Source organism: Emys orbicularis, chromosome 1 (genome assembly GCF_028017835.1).
Source record: "Emys orbicularis isolate rEmyOrb1 chromosome 1, rEmyOrb1.hap1, whole genome shotgun sequence".
Taxonomy (NCBI): domain Eukaryota; kingdom Metazoa; phylum Chordata; order Testudines; family Emydidae; genus Emys; species Emys orbicularis.
In genome coordinates, this window is record NC_088683.1 from 244,996,347 (window position 1) to 245,017,202 (window position 20,856).

The 20,856-nt window shown below is 39.8% G+C and overlaps 1 protein-coding gene across 1 annotated transcript in view; it reads left to right on the forward strand.

Annotated features, from left to right (window-relative positions):
• Nucleotides 1-20,856, forward strand: part of HERC2 (HECT and RLD domain containing E3 ubiquitin protein ligase 2) — a 211,627-nt gene that overhangs the window by 170,857 nt on the left and 19,914 nt on the right. Inside the window, exons 73-85 of the mRNA XM_065403094.1 lie at nt 1,344-1,502; nt 1,586-1,704; nt 2,155-2,280; nt 2,539-2,694; nt 2,892-3,007; nt 3,147-3,345; nt 4,658-4,872; nt 6,253-6,430; nt 8,155-8,316; nt 9,258-9,349; nt 10,528-10,667; nt 11,637-11,824; nt 12,540-12,737. Coding sequence (XP_065259166.1) covers nt 1,344-1,502; nt 1,586-1,704; nt 2,155-2,280; nt 2,539-2,694; nt 2,892-3,007; nt 3,147-3,345; nt 4,658-4,872; nt 6,253-6,430; nt 8,155-8,316; nt 9,258-9,349; nt 10,528-10,667; nt 11,637-11,824; nt 12,540-12,737 — 2,048 coding nt within the window. The remainder of the gene's footprint in view (nt 1-1,343; nt 1,503-1,585; nt 1,705-2,154; nt 2,281-2,538; nt 2,695-2,891; nt 3,008-3,146; nt 3,346-4,657; nt 4,873-6,252; nt 6,431-8,154; nt 8,317-9,257; nt 9,350-10,527; nt 10,668-11,636; nt 11,825-12,539; nt 12,738-20,856) is intronic.

Sequence of the window (20,856 nt, forward strand, 5' to 3'; positions counted from 1 at the left end):
AGATTCAGGTATTCATAAGCAAAGGTTGCCTTGTCCACTTATACATGTTTATTTAGAAAAGAGAATACATCAACAAAGTAACAAGATACATAAATAAGTGAGGATACAGTTTTGGCATACTCTCCTTAGAAAGATGAGTATCTGGATTAGAACTACAGTAACTCATCACTTAACGTCATCCCGGTTAACGTTGTTTCGTTGTTATGTCGCTAATCTATTAGAGAACATGCTCGTTAAAAGTTGTGCAGTGCTCCCTTATAACGTTGTTTGGCAGCCACCAGCTTTGTCCACTGCTTGCAGGAAGAGCAGCCCATTGGAGCTAGCTGGTGGGGGCTTGGAACCAGGGTGGACTGGCACTCCCCCCCATCAGCTCCCCTAAGTTCCCTGTCCCTCCCCCCACTGCCATGTGCTGCTCCTGCCCTCTGTCTTGGAGCTGCTCCCGGGAGCCTCCTGCTTGCTGTGTAGGAAGGGGGGGGGGAAGAGGGGTGCTGATGTCAGGGTGTCCCCCTCCCCCTGTTCCTTTACCCCATCTCCACAGAGTGGGGGTGGGGAACAAAACAGGGCTCAGGATGGAGGGAGCTTGCTGGCAGCAGCTGCTGTCTCAACTTGCTGATCTACTTAAAAAGGCAGTGTACTTAGAGTGGGGTCAGCATATTTAAAGGGGCAATGTGCGTGTCTCTCACACACACACTGTGTGTCTCTGCACTTTGGAAAGTGGAGAGAGTGGTGTGCTCCAGTGGGATAGCGTGGGTTCATCATCACATTCAGTTTCCGCAAGGAATGTTTGCAGCCATTGCCATGTGTCTATTGTGTCTCCTCCCTTCATTCGTGCTGCCTTGTAGAGTGTGAGGCTACATTAACAACAATGTGTTAACCCTTGAGGGCTCAGCCGAGCGTTAGTTCATCATTTAGCAGCAAGACATTCCCTGGAAAATATTGCAACCTCTTCCACCCTCTGACTCCACCACCTCAACCAAGATACACAATCATCATTGCTGTATACAGTATTAAATAGTTTGTTTAAAACTTATACTGTGTGTGTGTGTGTGTGTGTGTGTGTGTGTGTGTGTGTGTGTGTAAATATAATGTCTTTTGTCTGGCGATTTTTTTCCCCCCTGGAATCTAACCCTTCCCCCTCATTTACATTAATTCTTATGGGGAAAATGATTTCGCTTAACATCATTTCGCTTAAAGTAGCATTTTTCAGGAACATAACTACAACGTTAAGCGAGGAGTTACTGTACTTGTTTTATAGTGAGTGCTGAAGGTGTTAGATCTCAGGCCACTTACTAAGATTCTCATGATAACTAAGTGACTAAAAAAGCTAACATTTTTTTTCACAGGCCCTAAAGACCTCCTTTCAGATCGCTGCATTCTTTCTTGTCCATCAATGGATTTGGTAACATGTTTGCTGGATTTCCGCTTGAATTTTGCTTCCAATAGGAGTATAGTTCCTCGCCTGGCAGCGTCACTTGCAGCGTGTGCTCAATTAAGTGCCCTAGGTAGGTGCAAATTTAAAATGAAATCTATTGATTAGATGTAAAAATGATATTATAAGCAATTTGTTTTCTTTTTGCCATTTTAGCTGCTGGACACAGAATGTGGGCCTTGCAGAGACTACGGAAGCTGCTAACAACAGAGTTTGGCCAATCTATTAACATAAACAGGATTCTAGGGGATAATGATGGAGAAACACGAACTATGGTAAGAAGCTCAAATTATCAGTAGTAAAATCTTGCTCTAATTTGTTAAATGTTCAAATTAATGTAATACTCATGAAAGGTGCCAGATGCAGCTGTGATAACTGAAATCTGTGGTTAGCAACAGACAGGGAAAGTACAGGTGGGCACCCTTCCCCACACCAGCTTGCCAGTTAGCTTCAAATTTATTCTGGAGGGTCTTCATTTAAGAACAAAAGACTAGTTCATACTTTGTACCATCTACTTCTTTGCATCTGGAATTGCCAGTAAGGGTGGTGTTTGTGATATGGACAGATGCCTATTAGGGGCTGGACAGAGCTCATGTTCCACATTGGTTATCAAATTGCAATTAATTTTCCATCACAACTACCCTAAGAATTTCCCCTTTCTACCGTTGTATATTAAGTGTATAGATTAACTTTGCCTTTTGTTGTTGTCCCCCCGCCCCCCCAAGAGTTTCACAGGCAGTGCTTTAGCTGCTTTGGTTAAAGGCCTTCCAGAAGCTTTGCAGCGGCAGTTTGACTATGAAGATCCTATTGTGAGAGGTGGCAAGCAGTTGCTTCACAGCCCTTTCTTTAAGGTAACAAGATACTAATATTGGATAATTAAGTAGCATGGTTCTGTTGGAATTTTATATTAGCAAGCATGTATGGTAAACAAAGTAAAATGACACTTCCAGAAAACTGCCACATCCTACATCAGGAACATCCAGTAAAGGATCCACTGAGCGCATGCTTATTTCCAACTGGAGCTTAGTGTCACTGAACTAAATCACACCTCTACTGCACCCAAAATGCAATATAGCTCCAGAATTTTTTCTATTTATTTATTTTTGCAGGTGCTTGTAGCTCTTGCTTGTGATCTAGAATTGGACACTCTTCCTTGCTGTGCAGAGACACACAAATGGGCTTGGTTCAGAAGATACTGTATGGCCTCCAGGGTTGCTGTTGCTCTTGATAAGAGAACTTCATTGCCTCGCCTTTTCCTTGATGAGGTACTGAAGAAATATTTTCATATAGGGTAACAGAACATGTGGGTGTGTTAAAAGAAATTAATTATGAAGCTCTGTATTAACAATATACTTAAATCTGAGGAAGAAAATAGCTGAGATTTAAACACTCTTATGCCAAGTGTTAAGTAAGAGTAACTATTATTTTAAGTAATGGTTTCTAATCCAGTATAACATTGCAGGTGGCAAAGAAAATCCGAGAATTAATGGCAGATAATGAGAATATGGATGTTCTCCATGAGAGCCATGATGCCTTTAAGAGAGAGCAAGATGAACAGCTTGTGCAATGGATGAACAGGTTATTATGTTAATCTGCCATAATGTTTTGGTCTTGTGACATTTCAAATTTGAGTGTTAGAATGAAAAGCTGAGCATATCAAAGCTTCCATTTTCAATCTTCTACACTTTTCCTTTGTGTTCCTTTGAATTATCTGCAGGAGACCAGATGACTGGACCCTTTCAGCTGGAGGTAGTGGAACTATTTATGGTTGGGGTCATAATCATAGAGGACAGCTTGGAGGTATTGAAGGGGCAAAGGTGAAAGTTCCAACTCCATGTGAAGCCCTTGCCACACTTAGACCTGTGCAATTAATTGGTGGTGAACAGACTCTGTTTGCCGTGACTGCTGATGGGAAGGTAAGGGTTACAATAAATAATTGTTCAAGTTAGACTTCCCCGGCAAATGTCAGCCTGCCAGCGTGAGTGGGATTGGTTGACTCAGTGTAAATTTTGCAAAACTTGTATTTAAAAAAACCCAAAACAAACCCACACACAACTGCCAGTACTGACAGGGTGAACAAGGACCTAGTATAATAAAATTCTCTACTGTACCGAAGAAAAGTTTTGCACTGTACAGAAGATGATGATACTAGCTCTAAGCTTAGAAAGCTATGCTGATTTTAACACAGATATCTGCTTCTGAACAAAGGATTAACATTATTTTGAATGTCTACTCTTATTGATGGGAATGCTGATGTGCTTCACATGTGTAGAATTGTTGATCAAGAGTTTGACTTAATGAGGGAAAGAAATTTAAGCCTTCTATCTAATTTGTGTGATGTAATCAAAAACAAGGAAATTGAAAGTTAAAGTTGAAATTGCGGGCTTAACAATTTGCTGTATGATAGTATCCCATAGATATTCAATATCACACTATGCCAATCAAATTTGTGAAATATAGACAGAAAGGGAAAATTTAGTTGTGAGAATGTCTTAATTATTTTTACTTAAACCTAGTTTGTGTAAACTAAATGTTTGAAGGTAATTTAGACAATTACTTTCTACCATGTAAATGCATGTAACTGACTCTTAAAATGTCGGGGGCATACATAGATATTATTAAACCTCTTTGGACCATAAAAGCCTGTATGTCAGTTCTGTTTAGCAAGCCTACAGAGTTTGCGTTAAAACATCATTTCAAAATGACAGGTTTCAGAATAGCAGCCGTGTTAGTCTGTATCCGCAAAAAGAACAGGAGTACTTGTGGCACCTTAGAGACTAACAAAGATGCAGCTAAAGAAGTGGGCTGTAGCCCACGAAAGCTTATGCTCAAATAAATTTGTTAGTCTCTAAGGTGCCACAAGTACTCCTGTTCTCATTTTAAAATGGTTCATGGGGGAAAAATAGCTGCTCAAAACTAAGTCACTTGGAAGTTCCCTCTTCTCCCCATAAGAGAAGTTTAGCTTATGTACTAATGTAGCTTTCTGATATCAAGTTAAAGACAAACCCATTTGAGTTTTGATATATACACTTACTCTAAGTGTATATATTCTGTACTTTCCAGGAAAGAAAATTCAGATGTGCAGGGAATGTTTCTGTCCTTCGTGTCACTAAGGAAGCAATGAATACTAGAATCCAATTAATTGGACTGAGTGTATCATGTAGTTTAAATGAAAGTTTCTATTCAGGAAGTTAACGATATAAAATACACTTTTTTTATTCATTGAAGCTTTATGCCACTGGATATGGTGCAGGTGGCAGGCTTGGAATTGGAGGGACTGAGTCAGTTTCCACACCAACATTACTGGAATCCATTCAGCATGTGTTCATAAAGAAAGTTGCTGTAAACTCAGGAGGAAAGCACTGTTTGGCACTATCTTCAGAAGGAGAAGTTTACTCTTGGGGTGAGGCAGAAGATGGTAAACTGGGTCACGGAAACAGAAGGTAACGTTTTGAAAACCTTTTATGTTGAGATGTTGATGCATATGTATTAATGGGATTTATATAGTTGAAGCATTGGACAAATATTGCCTAATCTATAGGTAGATCAAAGTCCTAGCTTTCCATACCTACTCAAGGATTGGCTTTTTTTGAAACTAGAGAAGCCAGTATAATATTTTAATAAAATATTTTTAGGGAAAAAAAGTAGTCAAATTTTGATTTTTGTTACTGGCTATATATTGTATTGTAACAAATCCATGGCTGCCTCAGTGGGTTGCACATTCTGAATATTTGGAATTTTATGGCACTACAGGGATTAAAACTAAGATTCTTCTGCTCCAAAGGCACAAGCCCCATACTGCTTGAGCTGAACGAGAAACTCCATTCTCTGGTAGAGGCACAGGGATTTTGATAGAGTACGGCAGTTCTGATTCCATCTGGTAGGGGATAGTAGTACATTTTACACTAGCAATTTCATCACAATATGTTAAATTGTATTTTTAGTGAACATTGATTCATTTTTGGAGATAAATGTTTTGACTCCTTTGTTTTAATTAAGCCATTACTACTGTATTGGTTTTATCTGGGAAGTTGTAGTAGGACAGATTAGCTGAAATGACACAAAGGAGTCTGAACAGTTTTGAGGTGTTTAAGTGATACTTCACAGTCTAAATGAAAATGTTAACAGTATGCTTGCACAGTAAGTGACTATATGCTTATGATCCACAATTATGCATAAGGCTGCGATTTAGTCACAGAGGTCACGGAATCTGTGACTTCCAAAGACCTCCATGACTTCAGCCAGTGCAGGTTGGGAGCTGCAGGGCCCCTGCAGCCTACGGAGGAATGGAGGTGCGACTGGAGACCCGCTCCAGGCGGCTCTCTGCCCCTGGGGGGAATGGGGACCCCCGGAGCGCCAAGCTGCCAGCAGAGGGGGACCCTGCAGCTCCAAACCCCCACAGGTGGTGGGGGTCTCTGGACCTCCCAGGCCACCCACAGCTGCTCAGGTTCCCCATTTTGTCATGGATATTTTTAGTAAAAATCAGGGACAGGTCACGGGCTTCTGTGAATTTTTCATTATTGCCCATGACCTGTCCATGACTTTTATTAAAAATATCCGTGACAAAATCTTAGCTTTAATTATGCACATGGAAACTCATTGATAAAATATGTTGGTAAATACTTCTAGCCTGTGTGAACCTGTAAGAATAGGATTATTCTGAATGATGTTTTTCATACTTATTTTCTTTAGGAAAATGACCAGAAACAAGTAATAGTTCAAAATGAGCAAAAGGATTCCTGAGAGAGTTGCTAGTTATGTATATTACTTAATCGGAGCATTTTATTCAATATTTTTTGTCTGTTTAAACTATTCTATTTCAGTCCTTGTGATCGTCCTCGTGTAATTGAGTCTTTGCGAGGGATAGAAGTAGTTGACATCGCTGCTGGTGGAGCACACAGTGCATGTATTACTGCAGCAGGGGATCTTTATACATGGGGAAAAGGGAGATATGGACGCCTTGGGCATGGAGATAGTGAGGATCAGCTAAAACCCAAACTGGTGAGACGATATTGTTGGAATTAATCACCTGCAGTTTGAATGTCTGTTCTAAATATTTTGATTTTTAAAATTTTTGCATATAAAGAATAAAGGTAGAAATGTTTAGAGAAAATGAGAATGAATTTACCATTTTGTTTTAAGAGATAGGAATGGGTTAAATAAAATGCAACTACAAACTTTGCCAGCAAGCACTGGTAAAGGAACTGCATTGCAGCAGAGGAACAAATAAATGCTAAGCATGCAGCAGCAGCTGATGCTCATAATAAGGGCTGGAGCTGGCCATTGGAACTCATCCACACACACTGCTTAAAAAAAATTGACCTCCCATACAAGAAACGGAAATAATTTCTGATCGTCTAAACAAAATTCAACCGTCCAAATAGGCTCTGTCCCTACTCCAGTAAATAAAATGTCACTTTCTCACCAATAGCTCTTCTGCTGTAAGTCCTACCAGTGCTTCCCTATTCTTTCTGAAAATGAGCAGGCATTCCCCTCTGTCTTATGCACGCTTCTCCCTTTTCTTTCCTTTGCTCCCCTCTTCCAGCTTGAAAAGAATGTCTGTCGATGCAGTGATAAGCAATAAGAACAATTGCAACTGATTTTTGTTGTATAATTGTGTACTTAATTCAGGGAATCCAATACTGAAATACTGTTAAGAGAAAAATGTTTTTGTTAACCAGTATTGTTAACGGTTATGATTTTGGTAGAGGAGTTTCTAAAGTAAATAGTTATGATAGATGTAGATGTGTGATTTGATCCTTTCTGAAGAGGTTATTTTAAAAATGTATAAAGGACATTATTTGCAATTTGGAATAAAAAAATAAGTCCAAGAAAGTTAAATATCCTGATTAGCTGGCTAGCAATAATTCAGACTTCACAATCTCATGGTAACTAGCCTTTAATAACTTAAATTTAGATTGTTAGTTCTCCTACAGAATTACTTGGCACTTGAACTGGCAATTCATTTTATCGTCTGTACTCGACAGTTACAGTGTGAAGGTTAGCATTTCAGAAGATACAATGTTGACTAGTTTCATACTCTTGTTTGGATGCTTGAATATTATAAACCAGCAAATAGCTATTTGCAAACATGCATTTTTATTCAGTTTACGTAATACACAATAAAAGTCAGAAACCAGAAATTGAAGTTCATAAAACCTATTCCTTGGTTACCTTAAATATTTCAGTAGCATTTTTTTCTTTTTTTTTGTTAACTGTAGTGAGAATTTACTTGACCAAAATAAAAGGAATAACCCAAGTATTTAAAATATATATGGTACGTTGAGTATCAGAGGGGTAGCCGTGTTAGTCTGGATGTGTAAAAAGCAAGAGAGAGTCCTGTGGCATCTTTAAGACTAACAGATGTATTGGAGCATAAGCTTTCGTGGGTGAATGCCCACTTCGTCGGACATGCATCCGACAAAGTGGGCATTCACCCACGAAAGCTTATGCTCCAATACATCTGTTAGTCTTAAAGGTGCCACAGGACTCTCTCTTGCTTTTTACATATGGTACGTTGTTAGTCATCTTTTTGTTGGGTTGAAAATACTAAACTTTTCTTGACTATCCATGACTTCATTCATTGATGTGGTCCTGAGCTGTTATCACACCCTCAATTCTCAATGGAGAGTCCCTGCAAGTTGACTGTTTTTATTTGACTTACTGTTTGAAATTAAAAAGTTGAGACCTCTTATTGTAAACAAAAAATGGTGACTGTCTTTCAGGTGGAAGCATTGCAGGGCTATCGTGTGATCGACATAGCCTGTGGTAGTGGAGATGCACAGACATTGTGTCTGACTGATGATGATACTGTCTGGTCATGGGGTGATGGAGATTATGGAAAACTTGGGAGAGGGGGCAGTGATGGCTGTAAAGTACCAATGAAGGTATTTATATTTTACATCAGTTTAAACACACTCATTTTAGAGAAGAGTAATGAAAAGCGAGTTACCAATTTGTAGAAGATTCCCCTTGTCTTTGGAGAGAAGGGTTTTCCTGGTGGTTGCCACGGAGGCAGCTCAGTTAGGCACACTGACTAGTAATATAGTTGTGCTTGTATGTCTGAGTTACAAGGGTTGCACATAGTTTTTCTTTCTCTTTCAGCAATATTGTTGCTTCCTGTGGTATTCCTAATTTTAAGTTTAGAGAATCTCTCAAACGAGTAGAATCTCCTGACATCTCCACAGGCATAAATATAAATTCAAAGATATGGTACCAAAAATATGTATGGAACAAAAATTGATTAAGCTCAACATCCCATTTTATTGTAACTTGTTACATATGAATGTATAGTTGACTTGGAATGTCTTAAAATATTAAGAGTTGAAGACGGTACAAATATCTGATAGCATGAATAATATTGCTATATGGTGGTAGTGATGTTATTCATATGTTAAATATCCTTATCCCCTAGACTGAGGAGAGGAGAAGGCAGAGTATGCTATGTAAAATTTTACCCATTTCCCTGATCTTGGCATTTAAAAAAAAAAAAAAGTTTAAGGTTTAACTCTAATTTTAAACAAAACTTAAAAACTGGAAGGAATGAAAAGTTTTTTGCAAAATATGACTTGTGAACAGCATATACATTGAGTTCACTAAAAGGTGCACATACAGTACTGCAAACTGCAGAAAGGCTGTTCAATCAGTCTATCAATCTGTCCCGCTATGTATTTAGCTGTGACACACTGATTTCTTTTTCCACACCTGAAGAAGAGCCCTGTGCAGCTTGAAAGCCTGTCTCCTCTGCCAACAGAAGTTGGTCCATTAAAGATATTACCTCACCCACTTGTCTCAGTCAATCTAGTTGCATTTAATCCTGTTTTCCCAGATTGATTCCCTCACAGGCCTTGGAGTGGTTAAAGTGGAATGTGGATCACAATTCTCTGTGGCTCTTACCAAGTCCGGAGCAGTATATACCTGGTATGTGTTTTGAATTTGCAGTAAATATTAGGGCTGTCGATTTAATCACAGTTAACTCACGCGATTAACTCAAAAAAAAAAAAAAAAAAGTAATTGCGATTAATCGCACTGTTAAACAATAGAATACCAATTGAAATTTATTAAATATTTTTGGATGTTTTTCTACATTTTCAAATATATCGCTTTCAGTTACCACACAGAATACAAAGTGTACAGTGCTCACTTTATATTATTTTTATTACAAATATTTGCACTGTAAAAATGATAAACAAAAGAAATAGTATTTTTCAGTTCACCTCATACAAGTACTATAGTGCAGTCTCTTTATCATGAAAGTGCAACTTACAAATAGGTAGATTTTTTTTTTTTACATAACTGCATTAAAAAAAAAACAATGTAAAACTTTAGTGCCTACAAGTCCACTCAGTCCTACTTCTTGTTCAGCGAATCGCTAAGAGAAACAAGTTTGTTTACATTTATGGGAGATAATGCTGCCCACTTCTTAAGTACAATGTCACCTGAAAGTGAGAACAGGCGTTCGCATGGCACTGTTGTAGCTGGCGTCACAAGATATTTATATGTCAGATGCACTAAAGTGTTGGAATGTTAGCACTGAAATAATGTGTTAGTGGATAGAATGGAGTTGAGTTGGTCAGAGTTATATGGCAGTTTGTGTATGTTGTGGTGATGTCTAATTAATAATGTATGTATATTACATATTTATATATGGTATACAAAAAAGAATAAACATCTGTGATTGTGTCAGCAAAACCACATCAATAGAATAGGAACAAAGGATGATATGAGGATTTCCCTCTCACTGCCTCACATTTGACATATTTGGAGGCAGAGTCCTAGGTTGTACACTAAATATTTAGTATAAGTTTGGTTATTGGTCTATATGGAAAGAAGTATTCATGATGATGAATTCACATTTGGCCTATATTTGTAAATCTCAGCCTAAAACACTAGTTTCTGGTATAATGGTGACTGAGTACAAATTGGTCGTTGGTCCCCAATCTACTAACAACCAGGTCAGCTTTTAAAGTTGTCCTGTCTTACTTTGTCTTCAAGTATTATGATTTTTATGGAGTTAAATTATACAAATCTGAAAAAGTCCTTTTATAAGTGTGTGGTTGGGGAAAAATGTTTGTACTAGTTATGTTATCTATATCCAGGGGTAAAGGAGATTATCATCGATTAGGCCATGGATCTGATGACCATGTGAGAAGACCTCGACAAGTACAAGGGCTGCAAGGAAAGAAAGTCATCGCAATAGCTACTGGCTCTTTGCACTGTGTTTGCTGCACTGAAGACGGTATAGAGAACAAATATTTTAGTCGTTCTTAATAAACTTTATTTTGAAAAATGAAACATTTTAAAAAGTCTGAAATCTGATGGATCAACATTTTTAATGGGTCACAACCTGCCCTCCTTTTGTGCACTGACATATTTTCATACTTCCCAAGCAACAAATCTTGGTTTGTGTTGGTGATCTAAAAGGGCATGCACACAATTTCAAGGTTTTCAGTCACTTAGCTGTAAAAAAATAAGAGTTAAGTTTCATAAAACGTTTGAGATGCTCTAAAGAAAAACATATAGCTTTAACAGTAATTACAAGTTTGTTGAGCTTTAAATGAGTGCACTAAGCTTTTCTGTTATCTAGGAAGTCTCTTCAACTTGCTGAGATGTTAAGCTTGGTAAATGAAGTATGGAAGCAAACAGTCGTGTCTTACAGAGCAGCTTATGTTCATTTTAGTGTGTTTGAATTATTAAATGTTCCTGCTAGTAGACTTGTTTCTGCATTTAATTAGCAAGTTTACAAAAATGCTGGTGAAATTTTACAAAGTAGGCATGTACAGTGGCTAAGCTTTCCTTTAATTTCATGAGTCTGGTCTGCCATGGAACCATCAAATATAGACAGCAAGTAGTGTTTTCTATCACTGTAATTCTCGTCCTGCTTCCCAATTTCCTCCTTGTGTTTTAGATACTTAAATGAGTGTGTAAACTGGGCAGTGGACATGTCTTTATATATGTTTGTACTGCAGCTAGCATAATGGGAGTCTCAGTTCTGATTGATTAGTAATTCTGGGTGTTTCCTTCATGGAAATAACGAATAATAATTTTTGTTTGTAGCGGCTAGGAGCCCTAGTCATGGAGCAGGACTCTATTGTGCTAGCTGCTGTACAGAGAACAAAAAGATGGTCCTGCCCCAGAGTTTCACAAGAAGTAAATTTGATTTTCATTCTTCTCTCTGAGGAAAGTAAACATGTTTGTGTTGGTTTAGGTGAAGTGTACACGTGGGGAGATAATGATGAAGGGCAGCTTGGAGATGGGACAACTAATGCTATTCAAAGACCCCGGTTGGTTGCAGCACTTCAGGGTAAAAAAATAAACAGAGTTGCCTGTGGGTCAGCACATACTTTAGCCTGGTCGACTAGTAAACCTGCTAATGCTGGCAAGCTTCCTACCCAAGTAAGATTTTGCTTTAGTAGAGTTGGATATTGAAATTTAGTTAATGCACTTATTCAGACTTTGCAGTTGCTGTTTTTCCTTTCTAAGTAACTAAGAAAATGCATGGTTTTAGCTTTGGATCAAGGCTTTAATTGCTTTTTTGTTAAGATCTCCCTCTGTTGCTCCTGTCCCTCTTCCCAAATTCAAATAGCGGGATTCCACCATTCTAGGCAGAAATAACTTGTCTTTTAGCTACCATCATTAATTTAGTTTGAAAGTCAAAAGAAATTCAAGTGCAGCTTTCAACTAATGCTATGAAAGTTTGATGACTCCCCCCCCCCCCCCCCCCTTTGTTTTAGTGGATCTTTCACTGCTCCCTTTGGGTTTGAAAGATCCCTTTTTGAATATTTTCCTTCACTTTTTCTTCTACCACTGTAATGTTGATGTCACTCCATTGCTGGTCTTGCCCATCATATACAATAGACTGGATCAAAAGTACAGATAAGAGTCCCCTATAGGAGGACTTCTAAAATCTGAAGTGATAAAAATAATTACCACTTCCACATTCCAATGCCACGTATAATAGTGCTGACAGTCCAAAATAAGCAAATATCTTAATTTCTTAAAACCAAGATCATCTTGTATTCCTTTACTTAATAAATTATTAATCTGTAAATTGTTCTGTGCACATACAGTAACTGTGTTCAATCTTAACAATATGATTGTTCTATCATAGGTTCCTATGGAGTACAACCATCTACAGGAAATACCAATAATTGCATTGAGAAACAGACTGTTGTTACTGCATCACATCTCTGAACTATTTTGTCCTTGCATTCCCATGTTTGATCTCGAAGGACGCCTTGATGAAACTGGCCAGGGACCCTCTATTGGGTTTGATACTTTACGGGGAATTCTGATATCGCAGGGAAAGGTATTTATCAGGATTTATATTTGAATTTTCAAAAAAAATCTTAGATTGTGGTAATTGTAATTATATACATTGTTTAAATATTTTCTGAAGAAAATGGAATAGAGCTGTGTACCTTAGCTCATGCGTGAACAATATAAATAATATATCATAGTTATAATTTCAGGTGGCAAGTGGAATTTGACAACTTGACTCTCATTCTGTAAGGATTGTGTAGGCTGCTGCTATCAGTTAGTTTTTAAATTTTAAGTTTTCTGTTCTAATTTAGTTGACCTTTACCTTGAGAGAGTAAAACTAAATGGACTTCTTCCAAGGAGCGACATTGGTTTTTGAATTTCAGATGCAATGACTTGGTGTTTAGCTAATTGATACAATAGAAGTGTGCAGTGATAAATGCATTTTAGCGTGACTGAAGTCAGAACATGAACAGTCTCTTGTGCTTTATCTGTTGAGTAAAAGAGAGTGGTGCTAGAATCTACTCTAAATGTCAGTGTCCATGTATCTGTGCTTTACAATGTCCATGTGCCTTTTGAGAGAGTTAAACTGTAAAACTTGAAGGCTCACACCTTTGGGTGGAGTCAGGGGAGAATGTGTGTTTAAGCAAGGGGGGAGTCAGTACTGGACCCAGTGATGAGGCAGCTGGATAGCAGGCTCCAGCTCTCAGGAGGATGAAGGTGTGTTAATTTACATGGTATATATGGGCCCAGAGAGTCAAAGGTGTTAACCCACTCACTTGCCAACATTAAACAATTTTAATGTTTAATAAGATTTTGGGTTTGGTATACAGAAACTACAGCCTGCCTAGTACCGTGGAAGACGCACCATAAAAAATCCTTTTTACTTTTTATTAAGGTGCAAAAAGAAAGAAAAACCATTAAAGCATTTAAAATGCAAATTATTAAAAAAGATTTCAATTTGAACATCCCTTGTTCCCTTTCCCTTTGGCTGGAGACAGTTTTTAGAAGGAAAAGCCCTCGTGTTTAGCAAAGATAGAAAATCCAGCTTCTGTCTCTGATGTTGATTTTTCACTTGCAGTTTTACTGCTGGCAAAACACAGCTCATGGTCTTATCAGCCACTTGGAGACCTGACAAACTTATACCAGCATTGAGGTGTGTAGGGCATTGTTTTAGCTGACCTTTCTGGTTACAGTGGTGTTGCAAAATATGTTGGCTAAGACAGGCTCTTATTAGACAGAAGGAAAAAAGGAGAGAGAGAGGAAAGAGAAGAAATAAGGTGGGGAAGGAATAGGATGTGGGTCAGAGAGGGAAGGAGAGACAAAGTCTCTCTCGTACCACGTGCTGTTCAAGATTCAGACAGAGCTGATGAAGGTGACAATGTCATTTGGCTTCCTCTCTCTGGCCTGGTCTGGTCAGGGCATCTTCCAGGATCAGGGTAAAGGAGATGGTGGGGTGTCATCCATGATGGTGAAGCTTGCTCCTTCCCCTTCTCTCATCTTTCAATTAGCCAGTGTTGCAGTCCATTAGCTTTTCCCCCAAAGTCTCGTTTTGAGGACCCCAGAAAGGAGGGATGGACAGAATTGCCCATCCACTTATTATTTTGTCCACCAATTAGGCCTAATTTCTGACACACTAATTTTGGTTTACTGATTTCTGATCTCTTGCATCTCTTGTTTATCAGGCATGATCTTAACACTGTCCTTGAGTTCTATCAGTAGACCTTGCTGTGTGGACTAATTCAGTCTTTGTCTCCCTTTCTTATCTTTTCCCATCAACCTTGGTTGTTATAGTTTATTGTGACATTTTATTAACTTTCAGTCACTTACAGTTAAACTCACAATTAGGGTAAATTTGTAGGCCCAGTTGTCCCAACAGTATGCCAGAGATAGGGTCTGTACCCTGAAAGTGTGTATAGTGACCCCAAGACTGGGGCAATGGCTGGGCTTTGTCCAGGCTTCGCTGGCTTGAAACACCTGGAGAGAGACCCAGTGGCTGGGTCATTTCACGGCAGTCTTGTGTGTGGCTGTGAGGGAACACCAACCACACCTGACAGGCTTTTCCTGGTAGAGTGACGCTGCCTAAAAATGAGGGGCTGTTTGATTCTGCTAAATTATTGTCCAGAACCAGCCTTCATACCACCCACTTGATTTTTTTTTTTTTTAAAAAAGGCTGACTGTTGTTGTAGGGTGCATAGGATTTCAAACAATTCTTCTCCTATCTGGTAGTAACAACTTCAATTGAGAGGACCAGGTGAGGACAACAGAAGCAAAGTCCCAGAGACAGAGCGAAAAAAGCTCAACTTGCTTGGGAAGAAAGAGCTACTCCACATAAGTTTATGGATGAGAATTACAAGGTGGTTCTCTCTAAATATGACTTTTTGGAATTTCCCTCAGAATTTTCTGACAAACTTCCCAAAGAGCCCAGGGAGGAGTTCTTCTGTCATAGCCCAGGGCCAGCTTGTCACCAAAACATCTCTTCAAACTCTTTAACATGATCCATGGCAATGGCTGTACTAATGAGAAAGACCTCATGACTGCAAACTTCTGGCATCCCTAAAGAAGTGCAGAAACAGTTAAGGACCATCCCTTTGAGGGGTGCAGTCTTTTTTTTCAATGGGAAGTCTGAGGCCTTGCACACTTCTAGGGATATTTGTGCAACCCTGAGATATTTAGATGTTTACATGCCTGCCCCCAGAAGGAAAGAATGTATTATTATTGGCTAGCCCCTGATCCATCTAGGAAGAGGTACAAATTCCCTAGCTGAAGATTGTCCTCATGTTAATCTAAGTAGCAGATTTGACTACTTCCTTGAGAGCAGAGCTCTAGTTGTTCAAAACCTTCTCAACCCATCTCTTCTTAACTTGGCAATTGCTTATCTGTCTCAAGAGAGTCCATTCCATTCTCTCCCTGTGCACCAACTATGCTTTTATCTGACAAGTTGGAACATGCCTCAGATTTCTGGGGCACATGGCATCCTGCATGTGCATGACTTTGCATGCCCCACTTCAGTTGCAATATGTGCAAAGCTGGTTGAAGTCTGTATATCATTCAAGCATACATCCGCGGACATGCTGATTCATATGCCTGCGCAAGTCCTCTCATCATTAAGCTGGTGGATGAGTCTGGAAAATGTCTGCAAGCAGCTACCCTACTCTCCTCCTTTACCATCAAAGACATTAATGACAGATGCATCCACCATAGGCTGGAGGACAAACCTGAATGGAATGCATAATCAAGATCTCTAGTCAACTTAAGAGGCAGCTCTTCATATAAATGTTATAGAACTGAGGGCCATTTACTATGCATACCAAGTTTTTCTTCCATCTCTCTGGGGCCTCACCATACAAGTAATGATGGGCAATATGACTGCAATGTTTTACCTCAAACAGGATGGGACAAGATCAGATCTCCTGTGTTTGGAGGCAAGCCACTTGTGGAACTTCTGCAGGCAAAACATCATCACCCTCAAGGCCTCAGACCTTTGAGGGGTGCAGAATGTCCTCCCGGTTTGCCTCAGCAGAAAGTTTGTTGGAAATCATGAGTGGTACCAGAAAAACTAACCAGTGTTCCAAAGATGGGGACTTCCCACCATGGATTTCTTAGTGACCAGACACAAGAAGTGCAGCTGCTTCTTGTTCCATGGCTCCGTGACAGATCCATTCCTACTGCCCTGGGAGGTGGGAGGGACAGAGTTCCTGTACGCATATCTCTAGTCTCACCGATTCTCAGAGTAATCAGAAAGCTGATGGAATACTCCATGATGATTCTCATAGCTTTAGCTTGGCCAAGACAGTATTGGTACTTTAGACCTGCAGAATCTGTCAATCCAATCTTAATTCACACTATTTGTCCTCCAGGACATAATATTGCAAGATTACAACCAGGTGTTGCACACTAATCCATGCAGCTTCCACCTCATAATGTGCATACTCAGTGGCTAACAGCTACAGAGAATCTGTTATTAGGTGGTTCGAAATGTGTTGATTAGTAGGGAGCATTCCACTAAAATTACCTCCCTCGCTAAGTGGAAGAGGTTCTTGATCTGGCCATATTGTCACCGGTTGTCTCCATGCACATTGCAGATTCAGGACCTATTGGAACTACCTGCTATAACTGAAGGAGTCATATCTGTCCCTGAGCTTATTAAAAGTCCATCTGGCAGCCATCTCAGCCTTTCATCCATTTATTCAAGACTGGTCTGTTTATTTCTCACTCTGGCTGGGAGATTCTTGAAATAGACTAATTGGTCTACTCGCTGGTTAAAACTCCACTTTCCCCTTGGAACCTTAATTTGCTCTTGTAAATACTCATAGGACCACCTTTAGAGCCTTTAGCCATCTGCTTCCTTTTGCACTTGTCTGCTAAAACAGCATTCTTAATAGTGATAACATCATCTAGGAGAGCAGGTGAGTTTCAGGCTTTGGCATGAACCCCATATACAATTTTTTGTATAAGGACAACATAGCCTTACAGCCGTATCTGAAATTCCTATCAAAAGTAGTGTCGGAATTCTGTTTAAATCAGGTGATAGGTCTACCAGTCTTCTTTCTTAAACTGCATGCCTATAAGGATGAAGAGAGTTTGCATACTTTTGACATCTGCAGGGCTTTATCTCTTTACATTGACAGGACTAAACCTTTTAGGCCCTCTCCCAAACTGTTCGTATCTTATGCTGAAAAAAATGGGAGGATAAGTGGTCACTGCCATGAGGGGATATCAAATTGGATTTTTTCATGTATACAAACTTGTTATGACTTTGCAAATGTCACCCCACTGGAGAGAATTACTGCTCTTTCTACGAGGGCCCAAGCTGCATCAGTGGCCTCCCCAGTAATGTCCCTATTAGACACCTGCAGAGAAGCAGTGTGGTTCTCAGTTCACATGTTTGTTTGGCACTATGCAACTGTAGAAGCTTCCAGAGCAGACACTCACTTCGGAAAACATGTTCTTCCATTCTTGTTTAAGTAACTTCTGAGTTTCCACCACCATTGGACTGCTTAGTAATCACATAAAGTAGAATATATATGTCTACAAACACTCCATGAAGAAATAGTTATTTACACTGGTCTACAATTTTTGAGAAGTCGTCTGCTTCAGAGATAAAATGTGCTATTTATTATGTATTTTGATGTGCTGAATTCAAATATGACAATTAAAACAACTGATTGGCTACTGTTTCTAAGATATTTAAGTTTTTACATTTTGTCTATGTATATTGTGTAGATAGTAGAGTTTTAATCATAAATTGTAAACCTAGGTCTTTTCATGTGTTTATGGTTGCTTTACATGATAATATTTCACCTGTCCTGTTTATGCAACAATGTAAAAATCAGCAAAAGGGTTATATAAATAAAATTTATTATGAAACAAAAGGCAAAAAACTATTATGTACATAGTTTAGTCCTATTCAGTGTCTACTCGGCGCTTCTTGGCTTGTCTCTTGTATTCATTAAATGGAGCATCTCTTTGTCACTGTCCAGCAATAGTCTGGAAGCATTGATGGGCTCCATTTGCCCTGATAGCGTTTCTCCATTGTTGCAATGTCCTGGTGAAATCGCTCGCCGTGCTCGTCGCTCACTGCTCCGCAGTTCGGTGGGAAAAAAATCTAGATGAGAGTGCAAAAAATGTATCTTTAGTGACATGTTGCAACCAAGGCTTCTGTATGCCTTGAGGAGGTTTTCCACCAACAACCTGTAGTTGTCTGCCTTGTTGTTTCCGAGAAAATTTATTGCCACTAACTAGAAGGCTTTCCATGCCGTCTTTTCCTTGCCACGCAGCGCATGGTCAAATGCATCATCTCGAAGAAGTTCACGAATCTGAGGACCAACAAAGACACCTTCCTTTATCTTAGCTTCACTTAACCTTGGAAATTTTCCATGGAGGTACTTGAAAGCTGCTTGTGTTTTGTCAATGGCCTTGACAAAGTTCTTCGTCAGACCCAGCTTGATGTGTAAGAGTGGTAACAAAATCTTCCTTGATTCAACAAGTGGTGGATGCTGAACACTTTTCCTCCCAGGCTCCAATGACTGTCGGAGTGGCCAGTCTTTGTTGATGTAGTGGGAATCTCTTGCACGACTATCCCATTCACAGGGAAAACAGCAATACTTTGTGTATCCAGTCTGCAGACCAAGCAAGAGAGCAACAACCTTCAAATCGCCACAAAGCTGCCACTGATGTTGGTCATAGTTTATGCACCTCAAAAGTTGTTTCATGTTGTCATAGGTTTCCTTCATATGGACTGCATGACCACCTGGAATTGCTGGCAAAACATTGCCATTATGCAGTAAAACAGCTTTAAGACTCGTCTTCGATGAATCAATGAACAGTCTCCACTCATCTGGATCGTGAACGATGTTGAGGGCTGCCATCACACCATCGATGTTGTTGCAGGCTACAAGATCACCTTCCATGAAGAAGAATGGGACAAGATCCTTTTGACGGTCACGGAACATGGAAACCCTAACATCACCTGCCAGGAGATTCCACTGCTGTAGTCTGGAGCCCAACAGCTCTGCCTTACTCTTGGGTAGTTCCAAATCCCTGACAAGGTCATTCAGTTCACCTTGTGTTATGAGGTGTGGTTCAGAGGAGGAGGATGGGAGAAAATGTGGGTCCTGTGACATTGATGGTTCAGGACCAGAAGTTTCATCCTCTTCCTCTTCCTCGTCTGACTCAAGTGAGAATGATTCTGGTGCATCAGGAACCGGCAGTCCTCCTCCGTGGGGTACTGGGCGTATAGCTGATGGAATGTTTGGATAATGCACAGTCCACTTTTTCTTCTTTGACACACCTTTCCCAACTGGAGGCACCATGCAGAAGTAACAATTGCTGGTATGATCTGTTGACTCTCTCCAAATCATTGGCACTGCAAAAGGCATAGATTTCCTTTTCCTGTTCAACCACTGGCGAAGATTTGTTGCACAAGTGTTGCAGCATATGTGTGGGGCCCACCTCTTGTCCTGATCTCCAATTTTGCAGCCAAAAGAAAGGTGATAGGCTTTCTTAACCATAGTGGTTATACTGCGCTTTTGTGATGCAAAAGTCACTTCACCACAAACATAGCAGAAGTTACCTGCACTGTTCACACAAGTACGAGGCATCTCTGCTCACTTTGGCTAAACAGAAATGTGTCCCTTTGCAAAATCAAACACTGACAAATAAGAGAGCACGACACTGTATGATTTCTAGAGCTGATATAGGGCAATATGTTCAGCAGAGTGATGTAAGCTTCGTTATGATTGCATCATCCATGACTTCTAGGAATAACATGATGCAATTCATATCATGTATGACACAATACCAGCTTCAGATTGCATCATTCATTGTTTTGCCTAAAAAGCAAGTACTGTCCAAACCCAGTCATAGATTTATTCATAGATCCAGTCAAAGATGTATTTTAGTCATTTCTGGTTTAAATTGAGATCCCTTCCCTTTATAACTCACTTATCCTCCGCCATTCCCAAGTCAAGGGTTGTATATACTGACCCAATAGCATATCTTGAAAACTAGATCCAATCAACAATTTTAAGCATCATTTTTGTTCTCAGTGACCCAGAATTAGTAAAGTTTGACTACATTTATTTCAGAAGCATTTTGGCTGTAGAGCAGTGTTACCTGTACAGTAACTGTGGCTCTTAGATTTGTTATGCACATATATATTCCACAATCCACCCTCTATCCCCACTACTTGGTGTGTAAAGTCATCAGGATTCCAGTGTGAAGGAACTGAGAGGGTCGGGTTAGAGGCAAGAGGACATGCAGGGTACATGCACAACCCTTACTGTACTGCTGCTTAAAGTCTCTGTCTTGAGTGTGCTGAATTCATGTGTCCCACTGAATTTTAATTTTTTTCTGCAGAAAATACATTCTGCCCCAGAAGTGCTGCAGTTCTGCCTTTCGCCCATCAGAAGCTGCTGTGGTGCCAGAACAGCCAGCTGCATACATGCTGCTGGCTATTCTGGCGCCACCCCAGCTTCTGGTGGGCAGAAGGCAGAGCTGCAGCACTTCTGGGGCAGAATATATCTTCTGTGAGGGGGAAAAAATTCTGTGCATGCACAGTGGCACAGAATTCTCCCAGGAGTAGAAGTTTATCACAGCACCCTGTCCGTGGAGTCAGGTAAGGACAGACAGACAGTGGGGTACACAGGGCTGCTGAGGTGTGTGTC